The 21,088-nt window shown below is 41.9% G+C and overlaps 1 protein-coding gene across 1 annotated transcript; it reads left to right on the top strand.

The window, feature by feature from the left end:
* Positions 1-16,399: 16,399 nt before the first annotated feature.
* Positions 16,400-20,016, top strand: LOC128407767 (sulfate transporter-like). The gene is made up of 2 exons (XM_053376556.1): positions 16,400-17,029; positions 17,941-20,016. The coding sequence occupies exons 1-2, from the start codon at positions 16,400-16,402 to the stop codon at positions 19,555-19,557; spliced, it is 2,247 nt and encodes a 748-aa protein (XP_053232531.1). The 3' UTR covers positions 19,558-20,016.
* Positions 20,017-21,088: the final 1,072 nt, after the last annotated feature.

The raw sequence follows: 21,088 nt of genomic DNA, 5'->3' as shown, positions 1-21,088 counted from the left end.
ATAGAACATATTGGAGGAGAAGAAAATTTTAGAAGAGAGATATTGAAGGCACAATTAGGAATCATTTGAGTGAGCAAGAAAATAGGTAGGGAGACGTATTCCCCTTCTTCAAAAGGGGTGAAAATAGTTCTAGGTTGCACTATTCTGCTTTGTCCAGACATTACCTGGAATACGGTGTCTCGTTCTGGGCACTGCAATTTAGGGATATTGACAAATGAACATGTCCAGAGAAGGGTGGCAAAGATGGTGAAGTGAAGGGCCTGGAGACTAAGTCCTGTACAGAGAGATTGAAAGAGTTTGGTGTCTTTGTCTGGAAAAGAGATGTTTAAGAGGTTATATGATAGCCACTTTCAGATACATGAAGGGCTGTTGTATAGATAATGGAGCAGACTTCTTCCTGAAGTAGGACCTGAAGCAAGAAGTTCAAATTTCAAGAAAAAGAATGTAGACGAAACATTAGGAAGAACTTCTTGATGATATGAGCTCTTCAGCAGGGGAATAGACTGTATTGATGGATTCTCATGAGAGCTCTTTAAGCAGAAGCTGGGTAGCCAACTGGCTTAATTCCCCTGAGATAAAAAGGGCTAAAGTGGTTTAGGAAAGCCATCTGTGGATGCTGACAGTTCCTTCTTGTGACACCATTTCCTTTTCTTCATAGGAATATAATTTCCGTTAACTTGGTGAGGGAAACATCAGTTATTCGATCTCTGTGTCATAGGGGCTCCCCCTTCAGGAGGTTTTGTAATAAAAAGAAGTAACACATACACAACATATAACCCTTGCTGTAGTTTCCCACCATGTTTACCAAATTCATACAGAAGTTTGATGTTTAAGGTAGGATAGTGACCTTTTCCCAACAGTGGAGTTGTGCTTTTATGGCTGCACTGCAGACAGGAATTCCAAAGTTGAGACATTTCCCTCCAAGGGATGTGAGCGTATTTTGCCAGTCACTTTGTGGAAACAGGTATACATATGTATGACTCTTTCCCATGCTTTGTATAGAAGTATGAGAATTGTATGCAGGAGTGCACCAGTAACTTCTGAAACTTAAGATGAGAAGTAGTTTCAAGGCAGTAGTGCATCTGTCTTCCATAAATCAGGACTGGACTTTGGTAATATGGCACCCTGAGTGAGGGCAAAATGTGGCACCCCCCTAAATTGGCCCCCCCCTCACAACTCAGTCGCCCGTCTGACCAGGGCCTAACTTTGTGTAGATATCTGTAAAATTGAGTCGGTGTTGTTGTTGCTCTCCCTTTGGCTTGGTGTCCTATGCAGGGGAACTGCCTGCACCACCCTAAATCCAGCACTGCATAAAGGTGCTCTGCAGGTTTACATACTGCATTCAGGAGTAAAGAAGTCCAGCAGAACAGTTGATGGATTTCATTTAACTCTCACCATTAATTCCATTAAAATTTGTGGAATTTCTTTCTTTCTTTCTTTCTTTCTTTCTTTCTTTCTTTCTTTCTTTCAATGTAATTTTTTAAATTGCCAAGTAAATACATCAATACATCAATACCAAACCATGCATAAAGAATAATATAAAGAAAGAAAAAATAGAGAAGAAAAAGAAATGCAAAGAAAAGTAGTCAGTAAAAGAATAAAGAAAAGTATAATATTTCAATACAATAAACACTATTTTACAAAATAATAGTAATAATAGACTTCCATCACTCACAACACTTCCTTTCACATTTTATATTTTATCTGTATTTCAGTATTATTTCCATCTTAATATATAGATATTTGTATTTCCCCTTTTCCATTCATGAGGTCATTCTAGACACAGCCAATTTTTTACATTAGAACCTTGTCTTTCATTCAAGTACTTCCATTCCTTCTTGACTGTATTACTTTTATTATGATGATCCACATGTCCCAGTTAAGTGTGCTGCATGTCCTGGTTTGATTTGGGTTAAAAAAAAATTCTAGGAGACCACCATATATTGGAATTAACACAGCTAGAAAAATGAACGGCATGACAGGCTCTTCACTTCCCCTCAAATCTGCAGTGTTGCTGAACTCAATTTGTTTTGCTATCAATCTTCATGTAGCATCATGGTTTAGTCTCAAAGAGTTGGCATAGAGGTAACCTTTCCCATCCCAAGATAGAGAGGACTGCTTTTCCTATTTCAAAGTTTAGCTCCTGCTTCTGGGCCAAACTAATGTGGCTTTGTTGACGTAAATCGGAGCTGTTGATCCTGACTTCATGGCCTTGTTTTGCATGTGAGTTCTACTTGATGCGGCAATACCCTTTACAGAGCCAGATTTTGTGTATGAGATTGTACAATCTGCTCAACAATATGCAAGTTTTCATCAAGCAGAAGAACTTTTAATTGAACAATACAGATTTCTCCCGCTGAGACTTCAGCCTTTTTAATGCCAAAAGGTCCTATTATGGTCTTTGCCAGCTGGAGTGACAAGAAGTATTACATTTTTAGCACTTTTCTGTATTTTAACAGCAGGGCATTATGGAAATTAATATCCACAGAGCTTCACTTATAAACTTAAAATATCTCTTAATTTAGCTTTTCTCATATTACAGCTGCTGTTTATAGCAGTTTCTGTTGCTCTTAATGTATCTAATGCACCATAAGTGCTGGCATTTAATAACTTAACAGATTTTACTTCTTGAACTATGTGTGCAATTTCAGTAAGTTACTGTGGTGTTAATTTTAATCGGGCATTTACAAGACTCTAAGCATAAATACTTAGAAGTGTGCATGCAACTGTTCCTGATCGAAACACTTCCTCTTTTTAATCACATAAACAGAATTTTTAGTTACATTGTGTGTCTAATGCCATGTTATGTTTGCTTTTTTGGCAAAAACAACAGTGGGTGGCATATTTCCAAAAAAGGCATGATATGTGACAGTAAATGGAGCCGTTATGTCTTTCTATGTTTAATATATCTTTTTATCTGGGGACAGTTCAAAGCACTTTTAAAGGGGCATGCTCTGTGACTTAATTCATGCTATACAAATTGATGATGCTATATTATATTACTTTGTATTCTGCTACATACAACGTATTGCACAAAGTGGTGTATGCTTCCTGCCCCAAGTGATGGCTGCTTAAGAACCACCTTGACCTGAGAGGAAGGGAGAGAAGGCAGAACAGCCTAGCAAGCTGCTCATTTCAAGTGGTTCCAGTTGACAGCATTCCCCTCCCCTGGTCGTTCTTCTTCACCTTGCTCGCTGGGCTCTGGGGATGCTCTCTCCGAGATGCTATTGCAGGGTCATCTGAATTCCCGTGGGATTTTGCGAGAGCCTCCCAGAGCCCCATAAGCAAGACTGAGAGTTTAAAACCTCTTTCTGTTCTGAGAAAACCCTGCGCAAGAAGGAGCTCTCTGTCTTCTGTGCATATCATTTGCATGATTTCAACTGCGTAAAGTTGAAGTCGCACATTTTAAAACGTGCATAAGTTGCGATCATAGATACTATATTTTTCTGGAACTAAAAGATTAGGAGCGGCTACCTTTCTGTGCTTCTTTATCCCTTCTGTCCCATAACACAATTGGCCTCTTTCACGTGCCACAATGAGCCAGGGTTTAGCATTGACTAGTAATCATGGCTTAAGTGGGAGATTAACAAACAGCGATCTTTGGTTTGGACATACCAGGTTTTCCTGCTTTTTATCTTACTTCTGCCAAGTGGCAACAACTGGGCAGCATGTGCCAACACACTGCTCATTCACAATAAACCAGATGTTACTAACGCAGCACCTGTGAGTCCAAATGTGCCCACAGAGGCTTTCCATGGCACCCACAGGGCCTCCCCCCCCCTGCTGATATTTGGCTTGAAAGAAGCATTCTGTTGCATCCAGTGGAATAAGTTGCAGCGCATGCTTGGTTGTGGTGTGAGAGTGGTGTCTGTGACAGTTTCTCCAGTTTGTAAATGTGCCCACAGGCCTTAAAAGCTTGCCAAACCCTGCAAGAAACCATGATAAGTAATAAAAAAGGGGGGTTCCCACTCATTGTAACATGTAAATGTGGCCAATGTGTGATGTGAGTTTCCTTACGCAGAGAGAGGATGTGATGTCACATTGTGTTAAACTACACATTCTCAGGAAGAGGAAACATTAGGAAGCAGCAGCTCTCTTTCCCTTGTGAGTTCCAGGATTGGCCCTTAGGGATGTTTTAGAATTTTCTCATTTTGAGTGCTTAGTGTTTTACAGTGTGGAAGATTGCCAGTGGCGTGCTTTGCTTTTGCTTTACAATACATTGTTGTTAAGGGCCCGGAATGCCCTATTACTATGAAGCTCTAAGCCTCTTAAGTAGTGTGAAATTAAATCTCACTTCAAAATAATAGATGATCATTCTAAGCCTTAGGACCTGGATATTTCTGTGCTTTTGAGAATAGTAATCGAGCTTATGCACCAAAGTAACCCAAACTGCACCATTACATACTAAATTTTGTAACTTGTATAAATCTTGCAGCTATGCAAATATATTAAAAATTGCTTTATTTTTCATTTTTTGTGTGCGAGTCACACAAAGGGGGAAAGGCTAAGTAGGCCCCTAAACAGTGAAGAAACTTGATCAGGGCTTTCTTTGGGTTCTGAGATTTTATCAGACTTTGCCTGAACTGCAGCCATAGATCTCTCTTTTGAACAAAAATGAAAATTTGATTTTATGGGGTGCCAGTTCTACAGAATACCCACAGCACTGCCAAGTTCTTCTTCACAAATATAATGATCCTCCTGGGCAATAGTTACTGAAAATCCTCAGTTGTCTTCCATAACAATTGTACAAAGTTTTCTATAAGATTCTAGCAGTTGCTCAGTTGTTTGCATTGATAATCACAATGAAATCAAAAGAGATACTATGCAGCACTCAAGTTCTCAGTCCTCTGTTCAAACATAGCAAGGACAATGTTTTGCTACTGCTAGTCTCTCTCCTTTAACACTTGGCTCAATTTGTTATTTCCTAGTTTGTGGCAAATCATAGTTTGTTGTTACATGTTATCAGGCAAACTACGGTATACTGCCCGTGAGCTTGAGTTTTGGTTGTGTAATACAAAACTCTGGTTTAGTGTTACATGTGAACCAATCCAAAGTCTATTTGCTATGTTGACTTAAGACCAACATAACCCTTCCCTATGGCCTTGTGACATTTACTGGCTACTTCCTGGTAGGCCTCAGAGATCTAAGTTATCAGTATGCAACAGACTGTTTAACAGCCATGTGTTCAAAAAACTAGTGTCCTTTCTGAAATATAGTAGATGTGTTGATTGGACCCCTTCAGAAATGTTCTTATGGAATATCTCTGCTCACTGAAACAAGTAAGTATTCATCCCAATAACCATTAGAAGATAATTATCCAATCATAATTCAAATGTTACTCTAAGGTGAAAACCGACTTTGTTTTTGCATCTGGAATATTCAAGACAAATTACTGGCTTAGTATCCATAATGTGAAATGTTATAATGATCTGTATTAAGCAATCACAGCTTTCTGAAATGAATGTCCCAAGACTTTCCTTTAAAAGAAATACCACAATGAAAATGAATATAGAATTGATCAGCCTTCCAACACTTACGGGGCTATTCACTTACATGCCATAGGATACCTTGAGTTAAAAGGTCTGGCAGAAAAAAATCTTTTGTTTTCTCAGGGTACATGGCAGAGATTTGTGTGTGCATGTGTCATTTTAGAAGAACAGTAGTGAGCTATGCAAATATTTGCTCTGAAATTTCCAGCGGCTTAGTATTGTGTGTGTGACATTATCTTCTTGCTATCAAAGATAAAGGGATTTTGATATTTCCCCCTCTAAACTGAAGAGTTGTATGTGAAATATTTATGAAACAAAAATATTAAGGATATTTTTATGGAGAGGCATTATTGCACAATATAGATTTCTTTCTCAATATCTGATTTTATTGTGAAGGTGTTTTTGAAAAAGGAAAGAGACTGGTGAGAGAGTTTCTTTTTCTTGAGTGATATTTGTTCCTGACATGCGTGCAGCTTAGCTTAGCAAACACTTTTCCTGTTTGCTCTTCATCAGCCATTATTTATTATGACACTCCAAGAAATGGCTGGTGGTTCTTCTGGCATTGCTCCAGTAGATCAAATGGAGCCAGCCTGTGTTGTCCCCCCCCCCCCGCCGCCGCCGCTGCCACCGCCGCCCTAGGAGTATATGAACAAGTTGTCTCAGGAAGAGATCTTCAAATTAGAGGGAGCTCTTAGTGAAATCCACAAGCCCCACCCCAGCTCCATCCATTGTTCGCCAGGTCACTTAATTACAAAAGGAGACACCTGCCTCAAATTTCAAGCACTGATTCCAAACCAAAGAAAAAACATAATAAGGCCAATCTCAAAAAGCATGATGGGAACTGGATCTTTGTACTTTACAAAATTGTTATGAAGTGCAATCTTCTATGAACCAAATGTTTACTACTTTTATTACATAGTTATAGTCTTATCACTTTGCTACTCTAACAAATAACTGGGACACACACAGACACTATATGACCTACATATCAAGTATAGATGAATGATCCCCCATGAGTTTGAAAGAGATCTCCTTTACTTGAATGTTATATTTTCCTTGAGCATCGTTCGAGAAGTCGTCATTGTTTTGAGGCCTTGAGCGTTCGTTTCTATACATACAAAAATCACTTAAGTGAACCTCTATTACATCCTTCTCTTTTGACTACCGGTAGCTCCTGGCTATAAATACAGGCGGAAGTATTTTCCCCTCTTCACTGATGTCTTTAATTAGTTAGGTAGAACTATGCATATGGTTGCTTATACCATGAGAAGGAGCTGGGCTTGCTGGCATCTGAAAATGCCCCTCTTTCTTTACTTCTGCTACAAAAATGAACCACCAGAAAGTAACAGGCATTTGTGAGCACAAATAGCAAATAGGAAGACAATGGGAGAGATATTAACTTGGTCTCCTGCATTCTTGTCCATCTAGACAAACCCTAAGTCACATTCACCACACTATCACAGAGCTGCAAGGATTACGGTGGGAGGGCTGTCAGAGTACACCCCCCATACCCACCATGTGAATTAAATGCAATATCAAAGTGTTATTATTCTTGGTTACATCTCTTGGCTATGTTATCCAGAAAATACTAAGTTGGAACGTCTTGTGGAATTTAAAGAACCAAATTTGCTATTGATGTAGCATTGTGACCAAATACGGCTTTGTGAAATGGCTGCTTCTTATTGGTAGCTCTTTATGTTTTTTTATATGAGAAAGACTTATCAAAGTACAAAAATGCAAAACAAAGCAATAATCACAAAGTGTGTGCAAGCATGTTTCCTATAATGTTAAGCTCCAGCTGCTAAGATACAGTACTAGCGTCTTTTGTTAAAAGTCTCGAGCGGGACAATGAATTTTGTATCTATTTTCATAAGATCGCTTTGTAAATATTTTTGCTATTAAAATATATTTTATAACTCTGTTAATGTGTTTTTGTACTTCTCAATTGGCTGTCTGTTCTATTGAGTATATCAAGAACTCAGTAACTGCATAACCTCCATAGTGACATGACCAATTTTGATATGCAGCTCAAATACAGAACAGAATAAAGGTGTGCACATTTAGGCTGCTTCAGACAAGCGTGAATTGTTTGCAGAGAGATTAGATGGCAAACACCCAGTCTTTGGAGGAGGGAGCCAGTTTGTTTCACAAGAGCTCCAAATCATCACCATCATCGTTGTTGTTACTACTACTACTATTATTATTTGCCTGCCCTTCACTATCGGGTTCCCAGGTGAGGTTGCAACATCAAAAACAATTGAAAACCAATCCTCAACCATAAAAATAATGGTGCAGCCTGAATTTGCTAGGATGTGATGGAATCCCACCCCGAAATAGTGGCAATCTGGAAGCACCCTTAGTCTATAATATTCTTAGACACAGAATTTATGCACAGTTAATTAGTAACATTATTCCCTAGTGGGCATTAGAACTAATTCATATATACTGACTCCCCAAATTTCTTCAAATTAATCTCTGTGACATCACAAATCCCATATTAGGTGTTTAATAATATGGACAATATTGCTTTTGCACACACACAGGCTTTCTAGATGCTTTGTACATTTAAATATATGTAGGTAGGTAAAGCTAAGGGTAAAGGACCCCTGGACAGTTAAGTCCAGTCAAAGGCAGCTATGGGGTGCAGTGTTCATCTCACTTTTCAGACTGAGGGAGCTGGCATTTCTCCACAGACAGCTTTCCAGGTCATGTGACCAGCATGACTAAACTGCTTCTGGCACACAGAGGACCGTGATGAGTGCCAGAGCACACAGAAACACCATTTACCTTCCCGCTGCAGCAGTACCTACTTATCTACTTGCACTGGTATGCTTGCGAATTGCTAGGTTGGCAGAAGCTGATAGAGCAACGGGAGCTCACCATGTTGCACAGAATTGAACTGCCAACCTTACGATCAGCAATCCCAAGAGGCTCGGTCGTTTAGACCACAGCGCCATCTGTGTCCCTTAAATATATGTAAAATCCTCTGGGAAACGCCCTTTCCCTTTCCTTTGCATACCTGGATAATTTTCCACATAAAAACCCCACTTTGGGCAAATACAAAGTATTATTTTTCTTTATTATTAAATTTCTATACCTCACTTCTGTTGGAAAAATGCCCTGGGGGTGCCTTCAAGCACCCTCTGAGCGTCCTCCGGTACGCGCAGCTCTGGAAAAGGCATCTCCCTTCTCTTCCAGTGTGCTTGCTAGCAACATATACCAGCTGGTATATGTACACTAGTCTTCTGGCATAACACAGCAAGAAGAGTGAGACATCATAGAGCTAATCTACTATTTATTTACACACTGTACAGACAAAAGCATAATGGCGTCTGTTCTCTCCAGCTCCGAGAGAACAAACAGAAATAAAAAAGCGAAAGTACAGTGTAATAGTACCCGCAGCGGAAGAGATAAGACTGTCTTCCTTTCCCAGACTCATTGCAGACAGGCATGTGATTTACAACAATCTCATCTGTAGCATCGGAGGAGTGAAATTGCTAACACCTTCATCAGGTTTACAATATAAAAACACAAAAATACATACCATAGAACAAAGAAAAACAATAACACTCTCTGGTTTAAAAGGCTAGAGATTGCTCAATTAGCCAACAAAAGCATGAGAGAAGAGGAATGTTTTTGCCTGGCGCCTAAAGATATGTAATGAAGGTGCCAGGTGAGCCTGCCTGGGGAGAGCATTCCACAAACGAGGAGCCACCACAGAAAAGGCCTGTTCTCATGGTGACACCCTTCGGACCTCTTGTGGATGAGGCACATAAAGAAGGGCCTCTGATGATGAATCATAGGGGAAGATGTGGTCCCTGAGGTATTGCACTCCTGAGCTATATGGTTTTCTAGAGATGATGTTTTCTACAGACAGGCTTTAGGATAAGCTTCCATTTCAGTCTCTCACCATTCCAGCTTCCTTGTTTTTTAGACTGTGAATCCCTTGAACAGTTGGCCAGTCACATGACAAACACTCTGTCTGGATGAAGGCTCCTGCTGCAGAATTATACACTTGGTAAAAAGCTGAGGGGAGGGGGACAATGCAAAGGATTAATGTACACTTTTTGTTTATTAATTTCAAAAACCATTACTTACATGTGCTTGGACCATGTTTATTTATGAGGTAGATATCACTCCATGGAGCAATGGTGGTTTTAGTTATCTGTTTGTATAAGTCAGTTTTAGTTATCTGTTTGTATAAGTCAGTGGTTCTCAATTAGGGATCCAGGAAATCCTGGAGTTCTGGGGAACACACCCAGAGGGTCTGTGGCATCATCACCTGCCAAGGGACTCACTTATCTTGTTGATAAAAAAATTTTCTCTCCCCCCCCCCCAAAAAATCTTTGTCATTTTTTCATGGTAATATAAATTTTATGGTCTGTTTTTTAGTATACCTAAAATCCTTTGCTTATTAGGTTCTACCCCACATTTTATTCAAAAAATTGCTTTGCACAGGCAACTCCCATAGAGTTATCAACATTTTCAAAAGTAGGGGATCCCTGGCTTGGCTTTTGAAAAATAGGGGGTCCTCAGTAATTAGCTAATTGGGAACCACTGGTGTAAGTCCTTGCAGTCAGGTGGGCAAGATGGGTGGTTGCCCAGGGAGTGCGGGAAGCGCCAAGCAGAGCTCAATGGCCGTGATTTTTTTTAATCTATTGCCCACATTGAGCCAGGGTGGCAAACAGGAAGTGTCTGTACTGAGCTGAGCTGCCCCAGGCCTTCACAAAGTAAGAATCTTGTGTGTACCAATAACCACCCAAGGTGAATGAAAGCCACCTAAGATTTCTGGAGAATTATTTCCCATGGCAGTTGCCACAGGCAAAGGTGTAGGAGTAATGTGAAGCCAGGCCTTAAGGGAAGAATCATTACTGAGTGAGTAGTGGAGAAGGCCAGCAGCAGGCCACAACCAGAAGAAGAGGAAAGACAAAGAAGTTCTGCCAGAAGGGGGTTGGAATCTGGAGGAGGTGCTCAGGAGAGATATAACCCGGTCCCTATTCCCTTATCTCCATGTAAGGAAAAAAATGAAGCACATCATATATTGGCTTCAAGGCCCCCAGCTTGATATACACACACATGCATGGCTCCTTGTAGAGGGCAGCAGCAGGGTCCCCAACATCACAGCAGTGCCAGGCCCTATAAACCCTATAGTTGGCTTTGCAAAGCTGACCACAGGGCCCCTCCTAGGCTTTTATTTATCCTGGGGCCAGCCCTGTTTGTAGTAGTATGGATCAACATAGTACTATTTTTACTATAAGCAGCCTATATGAGCTTTACCCCTTAATTACAAAACAGACTATATTGAGACAGCTTTGTTGATGCCACCCTTACCTTAAGATGCCTTTTAACTTGAGTTACCTTCACTCTCGATTACCTTTACTCTAAGTTTGACATCTGGCATCCCCAATGGGTTTTTGTGGCTATAAAGGTAAAGGTAAAGGGACCCCTGACCATTAGGTGCAGTCATGACCGACTCTGGGGTTGCGGCGCTCATCTCGCTTTATTGGCCGAGGGAGCCGGCGTACAGCTTCCGGGTCATGTGGCCAGCATGACTAAGCCACTTCTGGCAAACCAGAGCAGCACACGGAAACGCCATTTACCTTCCCGCTGGAGCGGTACCTATTTATCTACTTGCACTTTGATGTGCTTTTGAACTGCTAGGTTGGCAGGAGCAGGGACAGAGCAACGGGAGCTCACCCCATTATGGGGATTCGAACCGCCAACCTTCTGATCGGCAAGTCCTAGGCTCTGTGGTTTAACTCACAGCGCCACCCGCGTCCCTTTTTGTGGCTATACGGGAACTTGTGCTAAATGGGGAACTTCAGCTTTGTGTCCCATTTTCTGTACAATGGTGTGGGCTGGAGAAAAAAGGGCTAGTCCCAGGTCCAAATTATATGTCTAGATAAAATGGATATAAGGACCAAGGGGAGAACTTCATTGCTTTTAATTGGGGAGAGATACCAAAGATACAGAGATCTTTTGCCCATGAGGCCATTTACCCCCCAATCATGACCACCTACCTCATACTTGACATAATATGTGACATCAGGTGTGGGGCAGGTGGAGAAATGGCTGGATCGACAATGATGTTGGCCTATAGGGTCGGAGACAAATAACTAGCTGGCTTGCCAGGCCAAAAAGGTTCACCATGATAGGCATGTTTCATGATGGTAAAAGTGGTGGTTTTAAATTAAGTTCCAGAAATAACTTGTCAGTCTTCAACAGGGGAAATATGTTAGATGTGCACCTGCCCTGTCTCCTGTTATCTAAATATGTTGGTGTTCCTTTGTGGACAGGGATAGCTTAACTACTGTTATCTATGCGCTGGTAACTTCAAGGTTAGATTACTGCAATGCGTTATACATAGGGCTGCCTCTGAAGATGGTTCGGAGACTTCAGCTAGTGCAGAATTCAGCGGTCAGATAGCTCACTGGAGGAAGACGGTTTGAGCATATTACACCAATCCTGGTCCGACTGTACTGGCTACCAATTAGTTTCTGGACCCAATTAAAAGTGCTGGTTTTGACCTATAAAGCCTTTAACAGCTCAGGACCGCGATACCACAAGGACCGCCTCTTTCCATATGAATCTACCCGGACCCTAAGATCACCTTCTTAGGCCCTTCTTCATGTGCCTCCTCCTTGAGAGGTCTGGAGGGTAGCAACACGAGAACAGACCTTCTCTGCAGTGGCTCCCCGTCTGTGGAATGCTGTCCCCAAGGAAGTTCACCTTCATTATACACCTTTAGGCACCAGGCAAAACATTCCTTTTTAATCAGGTCTTTGGTTGATTTGATTGACATCCTATGCCCTCTTAAAATGTGGGGGGTTTTGGCGGCGGCAGAAGTTATTGGGTTGTTGTTTTTATTTTGATTATATATTTCGTGGTTGTATATTTTGATTTTGTTCTGTGAACTGCTCTGCGACCTCCGGGTATAGGACATTATATAAATTCAATAAATAATAATAATAATAAATTTGTCCTCATCACTACCCAACCCAGGGAGCAAAAGCATTAATGGGCTGAGTCACCTGCTTGTTCTAAATATATTTCCAAACATACCACTGAAGAAGACACTTTGTCAAGTGAGTCCTATCTTTCACCTTGTCGTGCTCAAGTTGGTACCAGTTTCTTCGCTGCACAAACTTGTTTCAGAACGGAAACCTACATCGTTTAGCAAGTTTATACTGGTTACACAGAAGCAGTATTTTAAAAGACTGCCCTGAAAACAAACATGTCCTTGATGACAGATAACCCTGGTGAACTTTGACTAGCTTTTGTAAAGTTAAATCTATTGCACTGGTCTTCAACTGGTAGATCAGGAACCGCAAGTAGGTCCTGGCCTGATCCAAAGTGGGCCACCACAGGAGCACTACCATCATGCAAATCTATTGTAAAAGATTAAGAAATGGGTCCTCAAAAGCATGGTTGAGTTAAAAGAGGGTCCTGGGTCTGGAAAAAGGCTGAAGACACCTGATCAATTGGATCAGGTATGTGTGAAAACCCTGTGTGAGAACCCTGTTATATTTAAAAAAACGTATTTATTATTGTACATTTTATGGAGTGATCTGTGACATGTGGCTTCTGTTGGCCAATAGTTCTGATGTGCCAGACATTCTTGAGCCTAACCTTAGGAAACTGAAATAAATAAATAAATTTTTAAAAATGTCCAGTAGCACCTTAGAGATCAACTAAGTTTATTCTGGGTATAAGCTTTTGTGTGCATGCGCACTTCGAAGTATCTGAAGAAGTGTGCATGCACACGAAAGCTTATACCAAGAACAAACGTAGTTGGTCTCTAAGGTGCTACTGGACAATTTTTTAATTTGTTTATTTGTTTCGACTGCATCAAACCAAGACGGCTACCTACCTGAACTTAGGAAACTGAGACCATCTTGCTTTGTGCAAATGATGTAAGTAGGCATGTCAGAGGTCAGCAACTGGGGGCGGGTTGAAAGTTGTCTCTGTTTGAGTGTTTGCCAGCTTGCCCCTCCTCAGAGATGGATTTAGGGGAACACGACCAGTTCAGTTGCACTGGGCGTGGAGCCTTGGCATCGCACCTACACACTTGCACATCCCTCTATGGATGAAGTCATGGAAAATTCAGAGCCCCACGTACAATCCTGGTTCTACAAAGAACCACTTCTAAAACCTTAGTTTGCCCTATGTGATTTATTTATTTGCCATCAGTGTGTGTGGAGCTACCCCATGAAACTTACAACTAATATTTTGACATGGGGAAAACAAGGGAGGAAAAGGGAGGTAGTATGTTGCTATTTCATGCTTTAAGCTTGGCTACAGGTCAAGTTACAGTATGACATGGGTGGGGAGCCTGAGGGGGGGGCATATTATTGGGCTACAGCTCCTTTCGCGTGGACTATTGGCCATGTTGGCTGAGGCTGATGGGAATTGAAGTCCCAGCAGTATCTGAAGGACCACAAGTTCCCTGTTCCTGCAGCTGGGTTGTCTAAAGGGCCGTGAACCCAGACTCTTGCACATTTGCACTAAACCAAGGTTTGGCTTAGCATTGATTGCAGATTGAGTCCGTGTGTGCTGGCTAGTGGATCAGCTTATCAATATCCCTTACCTAGTCCCTTGGTGAAAAGATACAATAAGGTGCATGGGAAGTGACGCCTGAGCACCAGCAATTCCCTTTTGTTTAGCCAACAAGCTCAGGAGAGCATGGCAGTCCTATCATCCACCACTGTTTAAACTTTTGAAATCATAAATGATAGGTATAGTTCAGGTTCCCATAAAAAAATATTCTATTTAAGTGGTGTTTGTTTTCAAAATATACCTCTGGAGTGGCTGGGCAGGAGTTGCAATAAAAGGACGAATGAAGGGGATCAAATTCTACTTGTCTTCTTGTGCTGGAATTGGGGATCAGTTCGAGAGGAGGAGGAAGCAAACACTGCAGGTTTGGAGATTGTATAGGTTTGATTACTTCATTTTCCCCACCAGGACAAGATAGCTTGTGGGTTTGAAGGCTAGAAGTGATTTGCATTTGAGAAGAAAGGCATAACCAATTACTTACCAGAGGCACTGCCTGATTTCTGGTACCTGTCCTTGGTAAAACATTGTCCTCATTTTGTCCCTATTTTTGTCTTTGGGGAAGGTGCTTTGGGTGTGTGTAGGTGTTTTACCTGCTGTTTTGAGAGAGGGGTTCTGAGCATTGCCAGCTTCTCTTCTGTGAAATGCGTCTTTTGTTGAGCCAAAGAGATTCTTACATTTCCAGATGTGTCCCCTGACTCAACAGGGTTGGGAATCTGTGAATTATACCAATAATACTTACCATGTGTATAGTACTTTCCAATCCACCCACTCTTTAAAAGTCCCTCCTCCCCCAGTATATACTGTATACACTGCCGTCCACTATAATGGTGGCTCCAAATGAGTGACAAAAGAGACATTTTTTTATTGCAGCAGACAGTAGAAGTTTAAACATTTTATTTTTAGAAAGTGTGTCTTAGTGATTCTGTTTTATTAGAAAGACCTTAAGATCAGGGATGAGTAGTATTATATGTTTTGATGAAGTAAGCATCCAAAGTGATATTTCTTGAACTTAAAAAAAAAAAAAGGTTTGCAAGTTTTCTGTATAGCTATGCAAGAAAAACTGTGTACAAGTGCCAACTTCTTTAACCATAAATTATGATTTATGCATATTTATTATTTATTATTTACAAGTAATCCAAGATCTAACAATTACAAAAAGGTCCACTAAGACTATGAATATTTACAGAAGACAGATTATTAGTAACTATTTACTTATCATTGTTTGCAAATCTCATCATTCCAAGAGACAAAAAATAATAATCATCTGATAAAAATGGGCCAAATGGTTTTACTGAAACTTTTCAACATACAATGTAATAAAAACTAATCTAAATAAAAATAAAAAAGAAGAAAGAAAAGAAAAGAAAAGGAGAAAAAGGGAATAAAATAAAATATAAAGCCGTCTCCCAGAGCTAGATATTAACGCTTGTCTCATGTAGAAAAGGGTGGACCCTCCCGGCTCTCCCTGGGAGCTTCCACCCTGAGAGATCTTCCCTTCCCTGCCTCTCCCACAGGGTCTTTCACCTGCCAACCATCACCTTCCTGTGGGTACCTTTATTAACCCAGAATAGAGAACATCAAAAAACAAAATGTAAGCAAAAGCATAGCAAAGGAAAAAGAGAAAAGACAGAAAGAGAAAGATCATAAAAAAGAAAAAGAGAGAAGCGAGAAATAAATAAATAGGATTTCTGATTCTCTATCAACAATGTAAAGATTATTCAATATAATTATTCAATATAAAGATTATTCAAAATATTCAGTGTGTTCACTTCAGGATGGTATCCAACAGTATTCCAAGGTAATATCCAGCTGTTCCTCATTCTGCTAGGCAACATTTTCCCAGTCTTCAACCCCAGACATCCCAAATTAATTCATTACCCTTTCCACACAAAAATTCCAAAAGGGGCTTTCCAGTTGTTATTATCACTAAATGCCAAGAATAGTCTTCCTTCAGTCTGGCATGTCAGTTCACATTCCAGGTGTTTCTGACTGATAAAGCAAAAGGAGAGTTTTAGATTATTTAAAAGCCTGTTTCATATTATCCTCCAACCACTTGTGTAGCACAAGATGAGCTGGTGTCATACATAGTCATTGTGAATATATCTGGCCAGTATTTTTGTATAATGGCGTAATGTTGGCAGTTGCAGAGGTCCTTCGCTTATAATTAATGTCTCAACCAATTAATGGCTTTTATGATTGGACTACTATGCACCAAAGGTTTATCAGTGCTGGTTCATTTTATGGTCGTGCCTGAGCTGTGATTGTAATCTTGCTCAGTATGAAACAGTGCATCATTAGCTGGATAAGAATTCATTTGCAATCATGCATGAGTGGAGTACCTTCAGTTAATAGTGCACATGCTGCCCTCTTTCAGCTGCCTTGGAGCCATGGAGAATGGCACTGCTACCCAGATGCCTAAGCAGAGCATTGATATGCCAAGCATGCCACCACCAGAGTCATCTTCTCATTATGTGCCTGTCAAGCTTGAAGAGCATGAACCTCCGGGTCTCAGTGTCAAGAAGTTCATCAAGAAAGCCAGGGAGAATTCTGGGTGCAACCGACAAAGTGTCCTTGCTGTCTTCATTAAGCTGTTTCCTGTTGTAGAGTGGCTTCCCCGCTACAGTATCAAGGAACAACTGCTTGGGGACATCATCTCCGGCATGCTGGTTGGAATAGTTGGCATCCCTCAGTCCATCTCCTACTCTCTCCTTGCAAGTCAGGATCCCATTTACGGACTCTACACAAACTTCTTCTCTGTCATTATCTACTTTGCCATGGCTACCTCACGCCACAATTGCATTGGGACTTTTGGAGTCCTTTGCCTGATGATCGGGGAATCAGTAAACCGACAACTGACGTTAGCAGGATACCAGTTAGAGACTGACATACCAGTGAATGCCACGTTGAATGGGACAGTTGTCTGTGACAAAAGTTGCTATGCTATCACTGTGGCAACTGCTTTAACCTTTTTGGTTGGGCTTTACCAGGTAAGATAACTTCCTGATCCTTACAACACAAGTGCTCTCTTAATGTTTAGGGTGCTTAAACTCTATATTCAAACTAACACAGTTATTGCTGCAGCTGCAAAAGGAGCAAGCGAAAAAGAGAAGCTGTGCTACTGTCATGGCTAATGGTGAGCCTGACCCCTGAGAAACTGTTGGAGAATTCCTTCATCTCTTGAAGAAGTTTGGTGAAATGATCCTATCACTCCCCCCTCCCTCCAATTTCTGTGGCTTAGAGAGGCCACTTGCATGCAACTCTAGTTTGAATTAGATATGAAGTTACAAAGAGAATGGCTTCCTTGAGAGCCAGTGTGATGTAGTGGTTAAGAGCGGTAGACTCGTAATCTGGGGAACCAGGTTCATGTCTCCGCTCCTCCACATGCAGCTGCTGGGTGACCTTGGGCTAGTCACTTCTTTGAAGTCTCTCAGCTCCACTCACCTCACAGAGTGTTTGTTGTGGGGGAGGAAGGGAAAGGAGAATGTTAGCCGCTTTGAGACTCCTTCGGGTAGTGATAAAGTGGGATATCAAATCCAAAGTCCTCCTCCTCCTCCTCTTCCTTTATTAAAGTTTCTGAGTGATCACAGATGTGGATCTAGTTCGCACATGACAATAGCACCAGGTGATAACTTTCCTGTAAGATAGATCAAACACCACTGGCAGAGTGGGCACATCAGCTAAGCTCAAGTGCTTTACAATGGGGCCAGTTCACACATTAAGGTGGGGCAGGTGTTAAGCATGCAAGTGATTTACATGTATACGTGTGAACCAGAATACAAGAACAGGAGATTTTCTCACAACAAGCAGAGAGTAGCAGAGAACAAATGCAAGTGCTGATATTTGCTTCTTGCACCTTCACCCAGTCAGATTAATCAGTGCAACTTGCTTTCCCTTTCAGATACTTCTAGGGGTCTTCCAACTGGGCTTCATATCTGTATATCTTTCGGAACCTCTCCTGAGTGGCTTTGTGACTGGATCCTCCCTTACCATCCTCACTTCCCAAATGAGTCTTCTGCTGGGACTGAAAATCCCTCGCCACGATGGAGTGGGCTCTCTTATCTTCACATGGGTTGACATATTCAGATACATTGGCAACACCAACATCTGTGACCTAGTCACCAGCCTGATTGCTTTGGTCCTCATTGTGCCAGTGAAGGAGATCAACAACTACTTTAGAGACAAAATGAAGGCTCCTTTCCCCATGGAGCTTCTGGTGGTCATTGCGGCAACCCTGCTTTCGTATTTCTTCAACTTCAACAAGAGATACAAATCTAAAATATGTGGCTCCATTCCCACTGGTTTCAAGCAACCTGCTGTACCGGATCTGAGCCTTCTTTCAAACCTGGCAGTTGATGCTCTGCCCATTGCCATCATCGGCTTTGCCATGACTATCTCGCTGGCAGAAATATTTGGCAAGAAGCATGGCTACCCAGTTCGGGCCAACCAAGAAATGATTGCCATTGGCATGGCGAACCTCGTACCATCTTTCTTCTGCTGCTTTGTCTCTAGCGCAGCCTTGACAAAGACCCTGCTGAAGGAATCCACCGGGTGCTGTACCCAGATCTCAAGCCTGGTATCTGCGTTTGTGCTGCTCCTGGTGTTGTTGTGGATTGCCCCTCTCTTCTACTCACTGCAAACCTGCATCCTGGGGGTGATCACCATCGTTAACCTCAGGGGGGCCTTGCGGAAATTTGCCGACACCCCGAAGATGTGGCGGATCAGCAAGATAGACACCGTGATCTGGTGGGTCACCATGCTGTCCTCATTACTCATCACTACAGAGCTGGGCCTCCTCATAGGCGTCTGCTTCTCTCTCCTCTGCATCATCTTCCGCACCCAGAGGCCCCGAGCCACGCTCCTCGGCAAGGTGAACGACTCTGAAATCTACGAGGACCAGTTCACTTACAAAGAGATCAGCAGCATTGCAAATATCAAGATCTTCCGTTTCGACACCTCCCTTTACTACGCAAACAAGGACTATTTCAAAAGTTCACTTTTCCAGAAAACAGGAGTGAATCCTTCGCTGGTTGCTGCCCTGCGGCGAAAGGCTGAAGCAAAAGCAAACCTGGGCAAGAACGAAAGCTGCTTTTCTATGAAGTTTAACTGCCTGAAGGGCACCAAGAGAGACGCTGCCAAGGTTTCGGTTTCAGATGCTCCTGGCCCAGCCATAGACATGCACACTTTAATCCTTGACTGTGGCGCCATGCAGTTTGTAGACAGCGTGGGCCTCAGTGTGCTGAAGGAGACTCGCCAGGACTACAAGAAGATTGGCATCCAGGTCCTGCTGGCCAACTGCAACCCATCTGTGCGGCATCTACTCCAGGCAGGTGGTTGGCTTACTGGGATGGAGGATACGGAGCTGCTGTCCTTCCACAGTATACATGCTGCTGTGCAGTTTGCAGAGAAACAGCACCAAACTCAGCAGATGGGCAGCAAAGTGACAGGGGATGCTTTCCTTAGTCCTGAAGAAGACAATGATACCTCAATAACACCCAGTCTGGAGGGGCAACTGTAGGCCTGGATGGGGCAGAATGTGCAAAGACTGGGAAATGGTTTCATACTTATTTTTATTGGTGCACATGCCCAATAGCTGTGAATGACCTAAAAAGGACATTGACATTCAGTTTCTTGCAGCAGACCAAGAGGCTTTCAAGAGTACTGTTAAAACTCAGGATGGTAGCAACATTATAATGCTGTAGTTTTCTCAAAGGTTTCAGTCCCTCTTTATTTACTATTACTCATTTCAACAATTTATATACCACTTAACTTTGCATGGCGATGGCATAAGGGTTTCCACTAGCATAATCAGGGACAACAATTTTACTCCCTTTGGATACTATGTGGATCTGATGGATCTAAAGAGTGAAAGAAGGAAACATGTTTGAAATGATTTTCTGTTTCAGATGTAGAGTTTTGTTTTAGGTTATTTCCCTTTTCATCCCTCCCATTTTTGTTAGGTCTCAGTGTCTGGGCTTGCCTCACACAGGCTTTGCAAATAAACAGAGTTCAAGATGGAAGGCCTACTACCCAACAGTGGATGCATTGCAGGAAGCAGGGTCAGTTTATATGCCTTTCTTTAGTGGAATCGGCTACCCTACAGATTGTCAAGTCTGCCATGCAGATCATGCAGGCTATCCTGGGAACTGGTAGCAGTTGTGCATGGATGCCCAGTGGCTTGTTGCCTAACAAAAGCATCAGTGCAGGAAAGGAGCATCAGAGATTGGCTGGGGGTAGATACTAAAAGAAAAAGGAGCAAGGTATGGAGACATGCAAGAGAGCGCTAATGGAGTGACATTGGTGTGTGTGGGAGGCCAAAGGGTGATGATTTTCCAGGGAGAGTGATCAGTCTTAAATTAAGAGTACATGGCGAATCTTGGCATTACAAAGCCACACCAGAAGGCTTTAGCAATCTGATGTGTCTATCTGAATACTGAAGGAATTCCTTTACTTTCTAAAAAAGACATTCCAATTTATCTTTTGACATCTATTTCCCTGGCAGTACTTCACTTCCTTTTCTCATGCACTAATGAAATCAAAAACAAGACCAAAAAAACCCTTGTCTGTATATTTCATGTTATTTATTTATTGCATTTATATGTTACCCTTCTGTTCAAAGAATTGCATTGGCCACCAATTACCCACCAGGGTAAGTTCAAGGTGCAAGTTTTCATGTGTAAAACCCTCTACAGTTTGGGATCAGCATAACGGAAAGATTGCGTCAGGCTTCATATAGCTAGTTGATCACTGTGCTCTGCATGTGAGGGCCTCCTACAGATACCATGTTATCAGGAGATCCATTCCACACAATATAGAAACCGGGTGTTTAGTGTTGTGGCACCTATGCATCGGAATTCCCTCCCCTTAAATATTGGACAGGTGCCACCTCTGTTGTCTTTTTGGTGCCTACAGAATACTTTCCTCTTCCAACAGGCCTTCGAAGCTGAGATCTTTCCCAGTCTGCACCTATACAGTGGTACCTCAGGTTACATACACTTCAGGTTACATACGCTTCAGGTTACACACTCCGCTAACCCAGAAATAGTGCT

This window comes from Podarcis raffonei, chromosome 2, assembly GCF_027172205.1.
Source record: "Podarcis raffonei isolate rPodRaf1 chromosome 2, rPodRaf1.pri, whole genome shotgun sequence".
NCBI lineage: Eukaryota > Metazoa > Chordata > Lepidosauria > Squamata > Lacertidae > Podarcis > Podarcis raffonei.
Note: the sequence above shows the minus strand (reverse complement) of the source record. Positions and strands in the feature narration are given on the sequence as shown.

What these genes read in the sequence shown, in the direction of transcription:
- LOC128407767 (XM_053376556.1), top strand. Translation starts at nt 16,400, where the DNA reads ATGCTGCCCTCTTTCAGCTGCCTTGGAGCCATGGAGAATGGCACTGCT. An exon ending in TTTTGGTTGGGCTTTACCAG is followed by an intron (nt 17,030 to 17,940) that starts GTAAGATAACTT and finishes TTTCCCTTTCAG; the next exon opens with ATACTTCTAGGGGTCTTCCA.